General features: G+C 35.0%; 1 protein-coding gene across 1 annotated transcript; it reads right to left on the bottom strand.

The window, feature by feature from the left end:
* Positions 1-799: 799 nt before the first annotated feature.
* Positions 800-13,138, bottom strand: LOC128208476 (transcription factor LBX1-like). Its single transcript, XM_052912041.1, has 5 exons — positions 12,586-13,138; positions 3,247-3,364; positions 2,568-2,691; positions 1,424-1,604; positions 800-1,080 (listed from the first exon to the last, which is right to left on the bottom strand). The coding sequence occupies exons 1-5, from the start codon at positions 13,136-13,138 to the stop codon at positions 800-802; spliced, it is 1,257 nt and encodes a 418-aa protein (XP_052768001.1).
* Positions 13,139-16,950: the final 3,812 nt, after the last annotated feature.

Raw genomic sequence — 16,950 nt, forward strand, 5'->3', positions numbered from 1 at the left:
TCCAATTGTCAACAAGACAATCAAAACCAAACACTAAAGTTTATTCGATTAACCGATATCGGCAAAACGTCGTCGCCGATCGGTGACTTTAAGCCAGCGACGACTATTAATCGACTATCGCCGTCCACCACTACTACTTTTGCTATTGGTTTTCATTTACAATATTTACTACTCTTGCACGGATTGATAAATCATGTCACGTCAAGTTATGAAGACATTCTTTTTCACTTAACTTAAAAGGTTTTACAAACGTTTGTTATGCATTGGTTTGAAAGAAGCCCCTTGCAATAGGTAATATAATAATGCCTATCAGCCTTTGACTATGTCTTGTAAGCTTAAAATACGAACACATTGTTTTTGGTACATTTTAATATAAATTCAATGTTTACTCACGGGATTTACATGACAATACATAACAAAAGTTAAATATACAGTTTACAAATATTTCCCACCGCAGTAGAACTTTAGGTTTTCTACGGGCATCAAAAAAGATAATAAAACGGCACTAAACAGTTTCGTGACAACAACAAAATGTATGCCTGATATATGTATTCTCAATATCTAATGAAGTTTTATATGAGCACATGTTCAGATAATATCAATATATTGCACAAAAATGAATAAACACAACTTGTTTTCGCAATATTTTCAAATCTTCGTCCGCAAGATTGCCATGTACATACAAGGTTGTTTTTTAATGATCCTTGTTTTGACTTTATTCCGACATCAAACACAGTATATTGATACGTATTTAAACTAACGGTAGTTCACAATTACTTTATAAATAAAATAAAGAAATCTAATTAGATAGTCCATGATCGTATCGCTCTGGGCCATTGTGTGACAAATATGACCCATTATAATTATTAATAGAGTTATTCTTTCCTTTTCCAGTATTATCTCCCTTTTCTAGCACCTGAAGCATTTTCGAGCTGTGTTGTTGTGCACGTGCGCGCAGTGCTGCAATGCTCTCAGTTTTGACGTCACCGTCCGGCTCACGTTTTCTGTCTTCTTCATCATCTTCCGTTTCTTCTTCTTCCTTCATTTTGCTAGCTGCTTCTAACGATTTTTTATGCATTCCTGAAATTAATAAATAGTTTAAAGTATATAAAAAATATGACAATCAATGGAGAACGGATAGCCAACCATTAGACCCTATGAACGCTGCTGCGACGTACATGTCTTCAATTATTTTATAATAGTGCATCATTGCCACATTAGTTGAATACATTTTTAAAAACTTTATTGGAATCGATATTGTACCGGTCGTGGGCTGAGCGTGAAATTGTTTTTCTCATCATACGAAAAGATATTTTTTAATACCCATCATTGAAATCCAAAAGAAAGAGATGTTAAAAGAGCGTGCACTATACATAGTACCACGTGTGGGAGGTGTGGACGCCACGACCTCAGTAACTCATACCTAGCAGCCACGGCGCGGACGACTGGTCGATGCCTCTATCTGCGCTCTTCACGATGGAGTCTGGAAGCGGAAGTGCATGGCGGACCATGGCGCCGTACAGTCCGTATTCCGCCATGATGCTACTCTTCCCCCAAGTCTTCTCCGTCTTTCGCCATTTGGCACGCCGGTTCTGGAACCACACCTGAAGAAGAACGGCGAAACAAATTATATTACTTCTGGCAGCAGAAACACATGTTGGAAATGGTTGAATAGCTAACACAAAATAAAACTGTTTTAGCACGCACCGATATGCATCACGCCACTGTCCAAAAACTTTGGCGAACGCCTAACTGAGTGTCTGACGTCGCGTTCATTACATTGCCACACACGGATGAAAATTAGCGTTGTGCAGTTGAGACCCGACGTCAATAAGAACAACATCAAAATCAGAAAGAAAATCAGTATTGTAGGTAGGCACAATTAGGAGGCATTAAGTGCTAAGTGCTCTACTTAAAGCCAGATTTACAGTTAGGAAAAACAGTTTTTACAAGCAAAACGCATGTAGCTGTCAATTTCATATCAAATCATTAAAACCGAAATCGCTTATTTCCTACCATAGACACAATGTCAGCCATTTTCCTGCTGGTTTCCTAAATAAATGATTAAGATAAAGCAGCGAACGCCGTCATTTTTCTGTCACTATCTGCGCAGTCGGAAAGCGTCATGTGTTCTTAACAAGATAATATTTCTCTGCCCAGAAATTACGGAGTTCGTATAGGATTAGGTACGAATCAAATATGAAACTAAATATTTCAATCTAAGTGCAAATGATAGTTATCAACGGTCTAATCAAGTCAAATAAACATCTTGTATTATGTTTGAAATTCAAGAGTAATTTCCGTCAGAAATCATGCATTTATTTGAAAATGGTTATCGCTCTGTATAAATATTTTTGACAGACACCGTTGCAGAATTAATAAGCAAAGCATTTAATGATACGTATGTAGATTCTGTTGAGATAGATTCGGTAGGTCAAAACATTCCATGTCAAACTGACTGTGTTGACCTTTTAAAACGGCCAATGCTTTTCTTTACTATTTCATTACCCGTTTATAACATAATGATTCAAACAACAACGAAACCATATTATTTTCCCTGATCGTACCTGAATTCTGTCCTCGGGGAGGTCTATTTTGAGAGCAAGCACCTCTCGGGCGTACAGGTCCGGGTAGTGGGCGTCCTTGAACGCCTTCTCTAGCTCGTCCTGCTGGTACGCCGTGAAGATCGTCCTGAAATGACCAACACTCCGTATTATAGACGTGTGCATATACATATATCTAACTGACACGTACATTACACTTACACACGTACACCGGAAAACCACGAACATACATCATATACACATATGTATACCGAATATCCGCGTCATCACATCTTAAACGAAAAGAAACTGTACACAAACATGATACATTATATGTGCATGAAAGTGCGCACGCATACATAGATATACCGAAAGACCTGCACACGAATAGATCATACACACATATACATCATACTTGAAAAATAATATTATACCGAAAAAGGTGCACATACATTAATCACACACATACAGCGGAAAAAAAACGCGCGTCCATCATACGTATATATATACCGCAAACTCAGCGCATTCGCATACATCATACACAAATATATCAAAATACATCATATACATATTTACCAAAACATGTGTGCACACATGCATCATACTCACAACTATATACATGATAAACGTACAAACTCATACACAGAACATAGCCCTAATATATAATATTTCTAGTTCAGGTTTGTTTTCCCCTATAACTCACCTGTGTCGGCGCCGTTTCTTCTTGTTCTTTCCCTTGCCGCCGACGCCGCCATCTGCTCCCTCAAATTTTGCGGTCGGCGACTGTAGACCACAGGGAGACACCTGAAGCCCTGGCGACCCTGAAATGCGCATACCAAGTTAACTCATACTTGCATGTAAAAACTTCTCAAAATAGGATACTTTAACAATGGTATAATACGGAGAACTTGTATGAAGTAATTAACCCTCGTGGTGCAAAGTATCTACAAATGACAAATGCACAATCTGTATGTGTTTCATCATGTCTTTATACCGGTTTCATTAGGCTTTTTGAGAACCAGAATTCTGTACCAAACCGACCTACATCAGGTTTTATCACTAGTGTAGAAAATTTAAATATACAATGGTAAATTTTAACATTTTCACTAAAAACCCACAATTTTTGTAAAGAAATTACGAAATTAATTCCACAATACGGTAAAAACAATTGTATGGTCGGGAGGAAAAATAGGGTCGGTCGGGTTAATGGAAACGCAGTACAGTTAATCAGTCGGAATGGTGTATTTCATTATAAAAGAGTACATGTAATTATAATTAAAAAACGTATGTATAATTGTTTAATATTTTATAAAAATATTAAATGCCGACGTGTCAGCCTTAGGGAACAGTTGAAACATTGGCATTTCAGTGACATGTGTACACATACACTTGTATAAAGTGGGTTCAAGACCTTCCCTATAGCCAAGCCTAATTGGTGGTAATTAGTAAAATTTCCATTCCATGTTGTTTTATTATCTGTTCAAACACCGAGTACCCTATATGGACGATTTGGCGCCGACCCCAGGGTCAACAGCCCAAATCCTTGGATACTTCGTGGGCTCGATTGTGAAAACATTTTTTCGGAGCCCATTTGGTGTCCAGACAAAACTGCTTGAGATATCAACGGAGGATTGCGGAGTTTTAAAGACATTGGGAAAAAAGTATTCTTATGTTAACGCATAGGGCTTATCAAGGGCTTAAATGGTTTAAGAAGAGCCCAATTTTGATATTAATCGCGTTGTGAGGGCTCTAATAATCCAGACGGAAAATTGACACGACAGTTGAATAATTAAAACCATGTTTTCTTGGAGCGCGTGAGGCTTTTCAAAATGAGAAACATACAAAGCAGATTTGTAGAAATTGTAAATGAAGGGCAAAATTCCTTTTTCTTTATACGTCGTTATAGATGGGAACGATCTTGTGATTTGGAGCAATATTATAAATTACATGAATTTCTGTTTTGAAGTGATCTCGATTCAAGAAAGCCTGTGTTCTAACTAAAACGGAGATTAAAACCGAACTCTGATATTTTCAAGGCCTAAAAGAAATCATTTGGTTCGAGTTACCCAATCCTACCATAGAAATAGGTGCCGACCCTAACGAATTTCTAGGCGGAAGTTGGTAGAAAACAGTGTTTGTCTTAATATTAAGTTTAAAACCTTTTAAAGCTTTATACGAAGTATTACTTTAACACCATTTTCCAATTATGACAATAACGTTTTTATATAAAGTCTCATAAAAAAACTACCTACCCTACCTGTTTTTTAAAAAAATGATGTAATCCTAACCGAACCATTAATTTTATTTATTCGGCCCAAAGGCTGTGAGATCTTATTTTCATGATTTTAGTCAAAATATTTTTGAAGCATCTATTTAAGAACAGAAGTTTGGCAAATCATGAATTTATTTAACTTTAAAAAATACGGAATTAGTTTTCCGGCGTTGTCTTATTCCAATCTTCTTTTTCAATTATATTTTGATAACAAGAAGGTATCCAACCTTAAGCAAAATATGTGTAAAGAAAAACTATTACCCTTTATATTGTGTTTAAACTATGATTTCATTCCAGAAAGAAATTGGACGAAAATCCTTCAAACGTCTGTGTGTATGGACGATTTTATATGCTCGCTGCTGTCAACTTGTAACTTTTATTTTGAATAACGTTTTGCAATGCAGGAAAGAAAAGCAGACAAAACTACCAAAACAAGTTCAATCTACATGTCTTTATTAATACGGAAAATGACTATACGTGGCTGAAAAATAATGTTTATTTTATTTTCAAACAGATTTAACAGAAATATACTTAGAATAAATTAAATTTTACATTCAAGTCGAAAAAGGTACGGAATAATTTAATTTTCTAACTATTTGAAGTAAGTTTCTTATATGAAATGGTTTAAGGTATTTAAAACAAATAAAAGTTCTTAATGAAAGGCGAAGTAATATTTAAAAGAAAATCATATCAACGTACTATGTTTTTGAATGCTACAGACATGGAAAAAAAGAAAGCAGCAGCACAAACTGTATTACAATACAAACATTTTACATTTCTGTGACGGAATTAGAAGTACGATTTACACCGTCTTAGTAAAATAATCAATACATATTCAAGAAGATTTCAGTAAAGGTTTCAAGCGTAATTTTGCAATAACATATTCGTCATTCAATAAATGGTAAAAACATGATTAGGTCTTTCAAGTTGATGCTTTGAAACAGAATGGCCCTGATTCATCTTTAAAAAATGAAAAAAATAGATTATTGTGATAGCTACAGTGCAAAAAAAAGAATATGTGCGGGTATAAGAGCGGAAACATTTTGCATAATTCAATTTTTACGATAATTGTTGCGTTGTCTAAAGTTGTCAAATCTGCTTCCCCGCGTTTAGGGACCTGTTCCACGCAATTGCCAGACAACCGCGGAAACCCATGGGTTCTGATGTTCCCAGGAATGTCAGTTACCATTTCTTCTCACTTTATTAAACCCTTATTCAGTCTGGGCTCAAAACGCCCTCTTCCGTAACACAGGGATAGCTAAACTGATAAATACATCTACTGGTGACACTAAAAATCTGACAAATATGACAAATTATGGCACGTAAAACTTGCAGAAACCAGAGAGGGGCCAGTGAGATTTTGCGAGATTTAAACACGGGCCTGCTGGGTTTCGACGCCCACTGTAAATAACCTGTGATAAACTCTCCCCGGGATCAAGGCTTCCGAAACTTCCATATTTGCAAGTTATCAAACTGAACGCTAGCGTCTTCGATCCAAAAACCATTCCATATTGAACATTGGACTCATTTTGTCTGTTTGTAAAATTAAGTTATTGTTGTTGTTTTTTTTTTCAATTCGTTCAATTCTTTCAATTCATTCAATTAATTCTATTAATTCAATTCATTCAGTTCATTCAATTCATTCAATTCATTCAATTCATTCAATTCATTCAATTTATTCAATTCATTCAATTTTCATTCAATTCATTCATTAATTTGCTTTATTTTTTTATTTATTTCTTTTCCTTTCAGTTATTTTATTTATATCATTCCTTCATCCAGCAATTCATTCGCCCTCAGTAATTTATTCCTATTTTTGTATTTATTTTTTTTCGAATTTAGTGTAAGAATACTACACTAAACAAAATAATATGTTTGGTCAAAACGGTAGGAACCGCTTGCTAGATGAATGCTGGAAATATTGATTATACTTGGACATAAAACCATAATTTTAAATATAATTAAAGAATACTTATTATAAAATAATATTGAATTACGTTTTTTTTGGTGAAAAAATGTCAGAAGAAGCACTTAAAAATACCGGGCTAAAAGATTAAAATGATTGAATTAAGTAATACGTCGGTATAGTTATAATGAAATCATATTCCATTGGAGGCTTTTCTTAGTCATTTAATACATGAAATATATATACATATATACATACAAAAGTGTGTTTACGTTTTAAAACCTTCCGCATTAACATACATAGGTTGCATTTTTATGCCTCATATATATTTTTGTATAAATAACAATAATATTTGGTATAATTTACAGGATTTTAGTTTCTGATTCAGAATAAGTATGTAAAATGGCCAAATGTAGAAGTGGTGAAGTTGGGGACTTTTTAGACTGTCCTGGCATATTTTGAACGTGTAGCCTTATGTTCTGAATAAGACATACTCAACTATTATTTTTCCTTTGTTTTCAATACGGTACCAATTGTAGAAGGAGTTACCAAAGTATGTGCATGATGAATATACACAAATACCAAAAATAGCTATTAATTCAAAAGTGATTTTAACATTTGAGAAGGCTTTCAAATGAGTTAAAAGTTGATTTACACCTTGGGTAGAATACAAACTACAAGAGTATAATTTTCTTTTCGCTGAAAAGTCAACACCTGGCTAACAAGAGTAACATTCTTAAGGCGGTCTTTATACACGTTCATCAAAGCACACCGCCCATTAAATACTTGTAGTTGTAACATCTGAGCAAATTTGCACAGGTTCTTACCGACTAACTGACTTCGACAGACAGTCACAAATGTCAAGTATTGTCCTAAACTCTCTCTCTTTGGAAAAGGGGCCGCGACTTGTGCTGTAAAGCACTGGGGGTAGCCACGAAAATCATCGCGGCGTTGATTTTTTGCACAAAAATGCGTAAAATCTCTGCAGAATTAGCACTATGGGTCAATTTTAAGGGCTCTCATACCATAAAGGACTACTTAACACGCTATGAAAGCCAAGTTTGCGTTCATAATAGCGATCTTGCTGAGCGATGAAAACGGGTCGTAGCCCTGGGTGACAGTGGGCTCTGGCTTCATTCCAGGGCCCAGGATGACCCTTAAAGACCCTTTAAGGCCCCTCGACATGTGTCCGAGACGACTACGGGGGATGCTTTAAGTAGAGCACCATACCCGGTGTTACGGTCAATTGCTAATACTGAAACTGAAAGAAATTTTGTAAAATAACAATACATTGCCAGGAACACGCTAATGATCATATCTGTCGGCCTAATAAGGCTGCTTGCTGAGAAAATGGAGTAGTTCTTAATTAAATCTAGAGCGGAACGTGCATTTTACTGAATAGTTGTCGACTTTGGTATTTCTAGCTTTAGGTGGTTGGGGTGATTTGAAAGTAATTGAAAATCTTGGAGCGCGTAAAATGGATTTTTTTTGACAGAATGGAAATGAAATCTAGTACTACATAGATGTCAAAATGTTTCCCATACTTATTCGTAATAATTATTTTTAATGAAATGCTGACGTATTAAATATGACAATTTAATGTGTCCGTTGGTTCTTGGCAAATTCATGGTGCAGTGTTGCAATTTATGAAAAGAATTCTGACTTTAGGAGTTTGTTTTTCTGGCAGTGACTGTTTGTCTGCCTAGAGATTTAGAAATAACAATCGGACGAGCTTTCAAATGCTAAAAACATTTCGATACGACACTGGATGAGTTAATCCTGGCAAGAAACGTAGACGAAAAATAAATACTCTTAAATATCGGTTCCCGTGAAAAAGCCTAATTGGTAGACATGGAAGAACATAAATAAACATTTACAAAAGATGCTCATCCTAATCTGCCGGTGCCAAAGGAACCGCGTTCGTTCCGACAATTGTCTCTATCCTTATCGACGTAATCCGAGGATACCCAAATTTCTCATTTCCTAGCCGCCAATATCGGCACTATTTGTAGATATTTAAACCATTGGTAAATATTTATTTAGATAAAGGAGATTAAGTGAAATGACATACACATGTAAGTTTGAACATTATTTAGTCATTTTGGTTTCATTTGAAATTGTCAATGGTCCTGTCGTATCATTCGTAACCGGCTAAACACGAGATCATCCTTTTTCTTGTACTTCACTTTCAACCCTAAGGAATAAACTATTATTCAATCACTAAAATAACAAGACAACAAACGGACAATGCTATATTACCGAACTTCTTTGTAATTAAGGGGTGGTATTCAATATTAAACTTAAGTTGATCTTATCGCCATGCATCATTTGACTTCATTTACTTCTATTTATTAGTTATTAATAACAATTAATCCGATTAGCTATATCGTTCTACGATCCAATTAAAAACAACATTGAATACCAACCCAGAACAAGTAAACCTTCATCTGGTATACATAAGCATTAAAATGCCTATCTTCCAAAACGTTCAGACACATACTATTTATTATTTATTTGTATATTGTGCATTTCATTGAATAGTCTATTGAACACATAATTATGTTTAAACTACAGGGACGAAAAGGCCATGCTATCAACGGGTATATCGTACGGCCGATTTTTGGAATGAATATTTCGGAGTATAGCAAAGTATAGTAAAATCACCTTCGAAACTATAAGAGCTTAATTTTTCAACTTAGGCAAAATTAATTTGATGTTGCAAGTAAAACTTTCTTTTTGATTTATGACACTCACGGAATGTTGAACTGAAAGTCTTGATCTGATCTTGAACGATAGTTAGTGGTCGCTCGTTGATAAGACAGCCCCAATGTCCAAATACTTGAACAAGATTGTCTTATGTTGCCTCTCGTGACATCATTCTTATATTATTTATAAGGATAGACTTAAATTAATGCTGTAATAACTTGTAGCCCTATCCAGTTGTTCTTTAATTTGTATTCGTATATGTGTAAAGTGTATGTTATATTTTCTCTTAACAGACAAGAACAATAAAAATATTATTAAAATAAAAATATGATTTACCATGAGTATGTACTAATACGCTGAAAGTTTTCTTAAATTCATTACATGAGGGCAAAATGTACCCTCGAAAGCAAAGAATAATCAAATTACGATGTTGAATAACCCTACGATAACAGAGCTTTCCAAGGGACAATACTAGACAGATATTTAAACCAGACTGATAGGACATGCTGTGCATGTGAGCAGTTTAAGACTTGCATGCAAGCTGGACATTTTATTTTTATAGCATTAAGGAACGTTTGTTCTGATTTATACGCTTTTATACGGGGGCTCTGATATTTTTTCCCACGTACAGTGACCAGTTTTGATCGTATTTCAATCTTGTAGAGTTGTATATGTTCTGTTTATTTTACAACTACGGCCGGTCAGCTCCAAATTTACGCTCAATGCCCCGTTTACATAACCGGCGGTCCAACTGACTTGAGGCTGATAAGCCATAGGCGAGGCAGGTTTACTCTACTGTGTGGTCATTTCCTATGATGTGTCTGATCTCGGATAAAAATGCAACCCAATATTTCTCCTGAACCTTATAGATTTACTATGAAAACAGTTTATATTTTGAGATTAGATTAATGAATGGATGTTTGTGTATTTTATCACGCCGCCCATTGATGTTACTGAAAGGTTAGGGTTGGATTGACCCTTGGTCAAGTTTTTCTCTACCACGTGCATCTGATTTTGGCAATTTAACTTGGCATTTTTTGTCGGTTTAGTCATCAGAAATGTCAGGCTTGATTTATTGATTTTTTTTTAAATAATTGATAAATACACGTTCAAGAACGTTTTGTCTTCTTTTTTTGTAAACACATCCAATCAAAATGAATGCTAGTAATAAATTCTCTATGTTGAATATATCTTCTGCGTTTTCTTTTCTACAAAGGTCTACAAACAGACTGTTGCGCAAACGTCATTGGACAAGCTTAGTAATAATTTATTCAGAATATATTATTAATAAATTATTTTGTTTAATGAGTGGTTTTGAAATGTCCCATAAAAGAAGTGTTAAACAAAAAAAAAACTTCCGGCTTCCGCTGAATGAAACTGCATCATTATTAATAATTAAAAAAAGGATTCATATTCTATATCTTTAAAATGTCGGGAAAAGTATAAATCTATATCTTTATATAGTCGGGAACTGCATAATAATTATAAAAGCATTCATGTCAAATGTAATTCTTTAAACTTCTTAATGTTACTGCATAATTAAGTTATTATTTTCTTTTTCGATATACTTAAGGCGACACTCAGTTTCAAAATCAATACATACACATGTATAACAAACATGAATTTTAGTGATAAGCCTTTTACTACCTACTAAATAATGCATTTATGGAAAATATTGTTACTGATAACACGATTGTGGCCTTATATTTAAAAGCTGAAAATCTAAAAATATTAAATAATTGGTGAGTGCTAAAAGATTTACTGTAATCTACTATCGTCTCATAAGGTAGAAATATCGTGTTTTCTGCACCTTTTTCATATTAAACTCGGTGTTCTTCAAAAGAACCATTGTTTTCGACATTTATTCATCCTTTTTGGTATATTAAAACATTTGTATTAATTTTGGTAAATCTTATTTGGGAGCAAGAGTGTATCTTTAAATTGTTGCAAGCTCTTCCACTAACAGCATAAAGGTGTAAAAAAAATTATGTTTTATATTACTTTAATAGCACAATACAATATTGTTTGTATATATTATACATTTTTATCCAGACCTTTTATTACCGTTATCTAATATTTTGAAGATGGGAAAAAATAAGAGATGATCACATTTTATATGCTATATTATTATAATACAATACTGTATGTATATATTATACATTTTTATTCAGTCTTTAATGGAAAAATTAGACATGGTCACTCGGTGCTGGCCCTACTTCCATCTTGGTTAATTAAGTTACATTAAGTGACATTAAGCTACATAAGTTACATTTTTTCTCATCCAATCATGTTGGCATGCTGTCATTCACCGAGTTCTTTGTAATGAACATGCAACTTGAAAACAAAATATACATTTAAGTTTGAAAAAAATGGATTTAAAGTGTTCGTCCATTGTTTAATAGATTTAAAAAGCTCAATGCAGTTGCAAAACAGCAGATACCCAAAACACACACACTATTTTCTAAGGAGGCCCCTCCGAACACGAAGGAAAATGAGCGGAAATATATTAGATGCACGGTTTTCTCATTGTTGGACATATACTGAGCACCAAACAGTCCGTACTGTGTTGCTATATGTGGCCTTCGTAGCCAAATAAACAAGATGAAGATCAAGATTTCTGCCAATCACATTTACCGGTTAACTGTTAGATTACATCCATAATTTATAAATTATAATCGATGTTTTATTTCTGAAAAAATGTTAAAAATATATACACTTAAAGATAAGGATACACTCTGTTAAGACAGCGACCTTGTGTGTGCGATAGTAGTTTTTGATATTATGTAAGATGATCACTATAAAAGGCACTTAACTTTTGAGCAGGCAACCACAAGAGTATATACTCACAAGTTCGAGTCTCCATCCCTTTTGCATTACGCCTGACTAACTCTTGAAAAAGTTCGTCCGTGTGCCAGAACTAGACTAAGTATACATGGATATCATGTCTGAGGACCAGGGTTTGCTCTAACCAGTGTTTCACCCATCTTTGTATACCCACGATTGACCCAATCCGAACGGAGTTTGTCGCATGTGGGGTTCCGAAGATGGGTTTCATCATGTCTGTACAATATGACGTACGACATAACAGATCCAGCACACGAATGCTCATGTATAACCCGTTGACGTCGTTAAGAACAACTAGTAATACGTCTACGTACCATTGTGGTCGGCATTTGGTGACATTTTATAGTTGTACATGGGTCCGTCCGCCGTCCGTGACATCATGGGCGGCATGACGTGCATGTGCTGGTTCGGCATTGTCGTCTGCGTCAGACTCTCAGGGACGCGCCATGGACAAAAAGGCGAGGTTGAGTTTGATTGGTGCGACGGCGGCGGTAGAGAATCTCTGACGTTAGAAACGTTGACGTAAGCTTGACCCATTGGTTCTTGGTGTACAGGAGCCGGTGCTGTTGATGGGTTGTAGTTTCCGGCGCATGGATTGTACATGGGCAGGTCCCGCGAAAAGTACATGAAGTTACCAGACGACATTGCGGCCTGTGATTCTAGAATATCGGGGCTCACATTCTGTCTGCATGTTGGGTTGCTCAAGCCCAGAAGCTCTTGGATTGCGAACGAAGGGCGCTGGCTGGAAGGATACATTTGGCTGAAATGCCCACTTCCGCTGTAGGGATTCTGAAATCCCGACATTTGTTGCGCGTTTGTGTTAATCAACCCGCCCATGTCGTCTGCACAAAAACCGCGTTCAATCATTTTGAAGTTAAAATTGTTCCACCAATAATAATGACTGTCCGAAAGTGTCCTGTGATTTATGAAATTCCTAAAAAAATGCCTCAAAATGTATTATCGACCAATTAAATGATGCATTTCCGAATTAACAGAGTTTTTTTTAAATCAATCAAGTCCACTAAACGAACTATATTCAAACGAGTATTAGAAGGTATATTGATAAATAGCAAGGTGAGTTTTCACATGGATTGTCAAACAATTTATAAATCTCTTATTTTGTAAATAAAGTCCTTAATCGAATAACACTTGTCGCTGTCAAAAAATACACTTGTCATTAATCTCCTAATGTCTCTAATAAAATATGAACACCTCGACAACAAATTACCAGGCACTGAAGTCCTATGCCTGCAATGTAAGCTAGTTATCTAAAGCCATTAAGGATTTCAGATTAGCAAATAAAATATTTCATCGATGCTTTGCTCTTTAACAATCCATTTTGACAAATTAGTTTCCAAGGAAAACTCACGCGCTTGTGAAATGCCAATTCGACACCAAAATTAGCTCTTCAAGTCTGACTGGAGTACCGCCCCGCCATTAAGGAGGCGTGGTTTTATCCGTCATGACCAATGGGCGCCTGCAGGAATTAGAAGCGGTATTGCTACTCGTGAAAGTATTGGCTCTTAGTGTAAATCTGCATATAAGCAGAAAAAATATTTTCATAGAACGAACTGTACAGTACACAAATAGGATATATGTATGGTAAATTGCACTTGAATGCAACAAAAAAGGGACGAAAATGAATGAAAGCAGGAGATGGTATTGTATTAAAATTAGGATAAAACGGGTAAAAAAGCATGTTGCCTGTCATTTTTAGCTTTATAATGTTACTGGCTTCTTTTTAAATAGATATAAATTGATAAAAACATACATAGACTTTAAAAAATCACATCAAAAGCATTTGCTATTTGTCTGCGTTTGTTAATTCAATATAACCAAAAGTGCAAATATTTGTACTTCATAATAATGTGCTTGCAACATATTACAGAACAGGTATTGACTGATTGTACGTATGTTATACCAGCATTAGATATGTACACATCTAGTTGAAATATTCCATCAAAATAAAATCATACGGCCATTGCATATTCAGATATAATTGAGACTGGAATAATACAAAACCCCTGTTTGTCCGCTAAAACTGCACTCTCAAAGATATACCGTTTTGATTTTTTTTTGTCTTGGAATGAGCCAATTTTTGAATAAATATCAGCAAACCAGCGATATAAGACTGCTGACAAAAGATCAGATCGCAGATTTTCATAATTATATCCGTACGAAAATTAATGTTTTATGGCTAAAAGCGTTACTAACTGTTTAAGAAAAATGCATAAGACCTCAATGTTTGAGCTTAAATATGAAAATCTGCGATCTGATTTTTTTTGTCAGCAGTCTTATATTACTGGTGTCCATGCATTTTTGCATAAATTGGCTTGTTCCAAGACAAAAAAATTAAAAAAAGTTGTCAAACGTTCAATCTGTGAGAGTGCAGCTTTAAATACAGTCGTTGAAACTGAACATGAAAATGGGCAATACACACAATTACCCTTGTAATGACAATAATTGACACTTATGATAACAACACCTTCAAGGGTAAAGGGGTGATGTATCTCCCCCAAAACCTGTCAGGATCCCCACAGATTCCATTGGGCCTGTCAGGAGGTGTTTTCACAGGTTGCTTGTATGGAACTGCTTGACAGATGATGATAATCTTGCGTAAACCTGGGCATCCTTGTGGAAAACTTTTATTTCTGAATTGTTAACAACATAAAATAACAAGTCAGCAATCAGAGCTAAATTAGCAGGGTAATGTTATTGTCCCGACGGGGACTCGTCTATCGGTTTACTTATGCATGTATACAACCGTGTACTTATGATTTAAATGACAGGTTAATATATCGTCGGCACCCACGCTTCCGTCAGCCAGAGCATCGCCGGTAACCACGTTTCCGTCAGCCAGAGCATCGTCGGCAGCCACGCTTCCGTCAGACAGAGCATCGTCGGCAGCCACGTATCTGTCAGCCAGAGCATCGTCGGCAACCACGCTTCCGTCAGCCTGAGCATCGTCGGCAGCCACGCTTTCGTCGGCTAGAGCATGCTGGGGGAAACGACGACGGTGAATATGGAAAAAGAATAGAACAGAACAGATATTTGTGAAGACTTAAATACATCGTCCAAATACATGAAATTATATTAAATTTGTCAAGTGTATGTACATTGGAAGTGCGGTAATAAGCATACATTTTGTATTACATCAACAAGGTATAATGTACAGTGAGACGACTGTGAAATTATGAAAGGAAGGAAAGTTCTTGGTCCATCTTCAAACCAATGTTTAAACCCACTGTTAAAACTAACGTACATTTGTATAAAGACTCCGAATAGAAGAGCGTTTTTTAGGGACTGTACACCAGATTGGCACCAAGAAAAGTTTTTTTCTGTAACGAATCTCAGGACAATTATTCAATAAAATCTTATACTCTTTGATATCATAATTTTAAAAAAATACCAAAAATGTAAACCAAAAAATCGAGTCGGAGACCGGGTTCGAACCGGTGTCGCCAAAATTTTCTTACTACAAGTTTTTTGTAAGAAAGGACCTTAATAGATACTATCTATATGAATTTGCCTATCGTAAGTGTGGAAAAAAGAACTTTCATAATCATATGCTGTTATTTTTCATGTGTTTTATGTGCCAAATACACTACGAGTACGTTTTCTGCAGAAATCTGGAGTTTTAGATTGAACTTCTAAATTATATTTTACTATACGTTATGTATGAATCTATTTTGTTATTATATCCCCCACCTCGCCTCGTGCACCAAGAAACTAGTTTGTATACAGGTGTAGTATAAATATGAAGTATATGAACACACATCTGTTGTGTGCATTAATGAAATAAATGGTTCAATTATTGTAAAATTGTGTTATATTTAATAAACATGTGTTCATAAATGAGAGAAAAAAATATTGAGCTTATCAATTGTTAGACATGTCATTGATAATCCTTCAAGTTGAAAAATGCGACTGTGCATGTTTGTTTAAGATGCACTCTTACTGCCAAATAAAATTTATCACACATAATACAATTGTTTTAATATAATAAAAAAGATTAATTAGTATCGAAAACAATGGTTCTTATGAAGAATACCAAATTTAATTTGAAAGAAAGATGCAGGAAATATGGTATCTCTACCTTCATCCTCGTACACCTGAGTGATGGTGCTATGCGTACCACATAGATTTATCACAACCAAACCTCTGATGAATGAGAATGTTCTACCTTATAAGACTATAGTAGATCACAGTAAATATTTTAGCACTCACCAATCATTTAACAGTTTGCGTGTTCAGCTAATAAATACACACCGTTACAATCTTGTAATCAGTAATTTGTATTTTCCATAAATGCATTATTTAGTAAGTAGGTTAAGGTGTATCACTTAAATTTAATGTTTGTTATACATGTGTATGTTTTGGTTTTGAATAAGAGTGTTACTTTTATTATGCTCTTAATTGCTTTTAACCGAGCATTGAAAATTAGGCAAATTTAAAATGATACTTTCCGATGTCCTTCATTAGATATAAAATATGGTTCAAGTGTTGCCCGCCCCTACTTGGTTCTTATGTCCAAAATCAGAGATTTGATACATATATTTCTACATCATATACATGTAGATACGTATTTTTCTCAAATATACCATGGTTCATATATACTTAAGAATGCTACTTATTAAACAGAAACATAATTATTATTCCGTTTCAAGGAATCCAGATAT

This window comes from Mya arenaria, chromosome 11 (genome assembly GCF_026914265.1).
Source record: "Mya arenaria isolate MELC-2E11 chromosome 11, ASM2691426v1".
Taxonomy (NCBI): Eukaryota; Metazoa; Mollusca; class Bivalvia; order Myida; family Myidae; genus Mya; species Mya arenaria.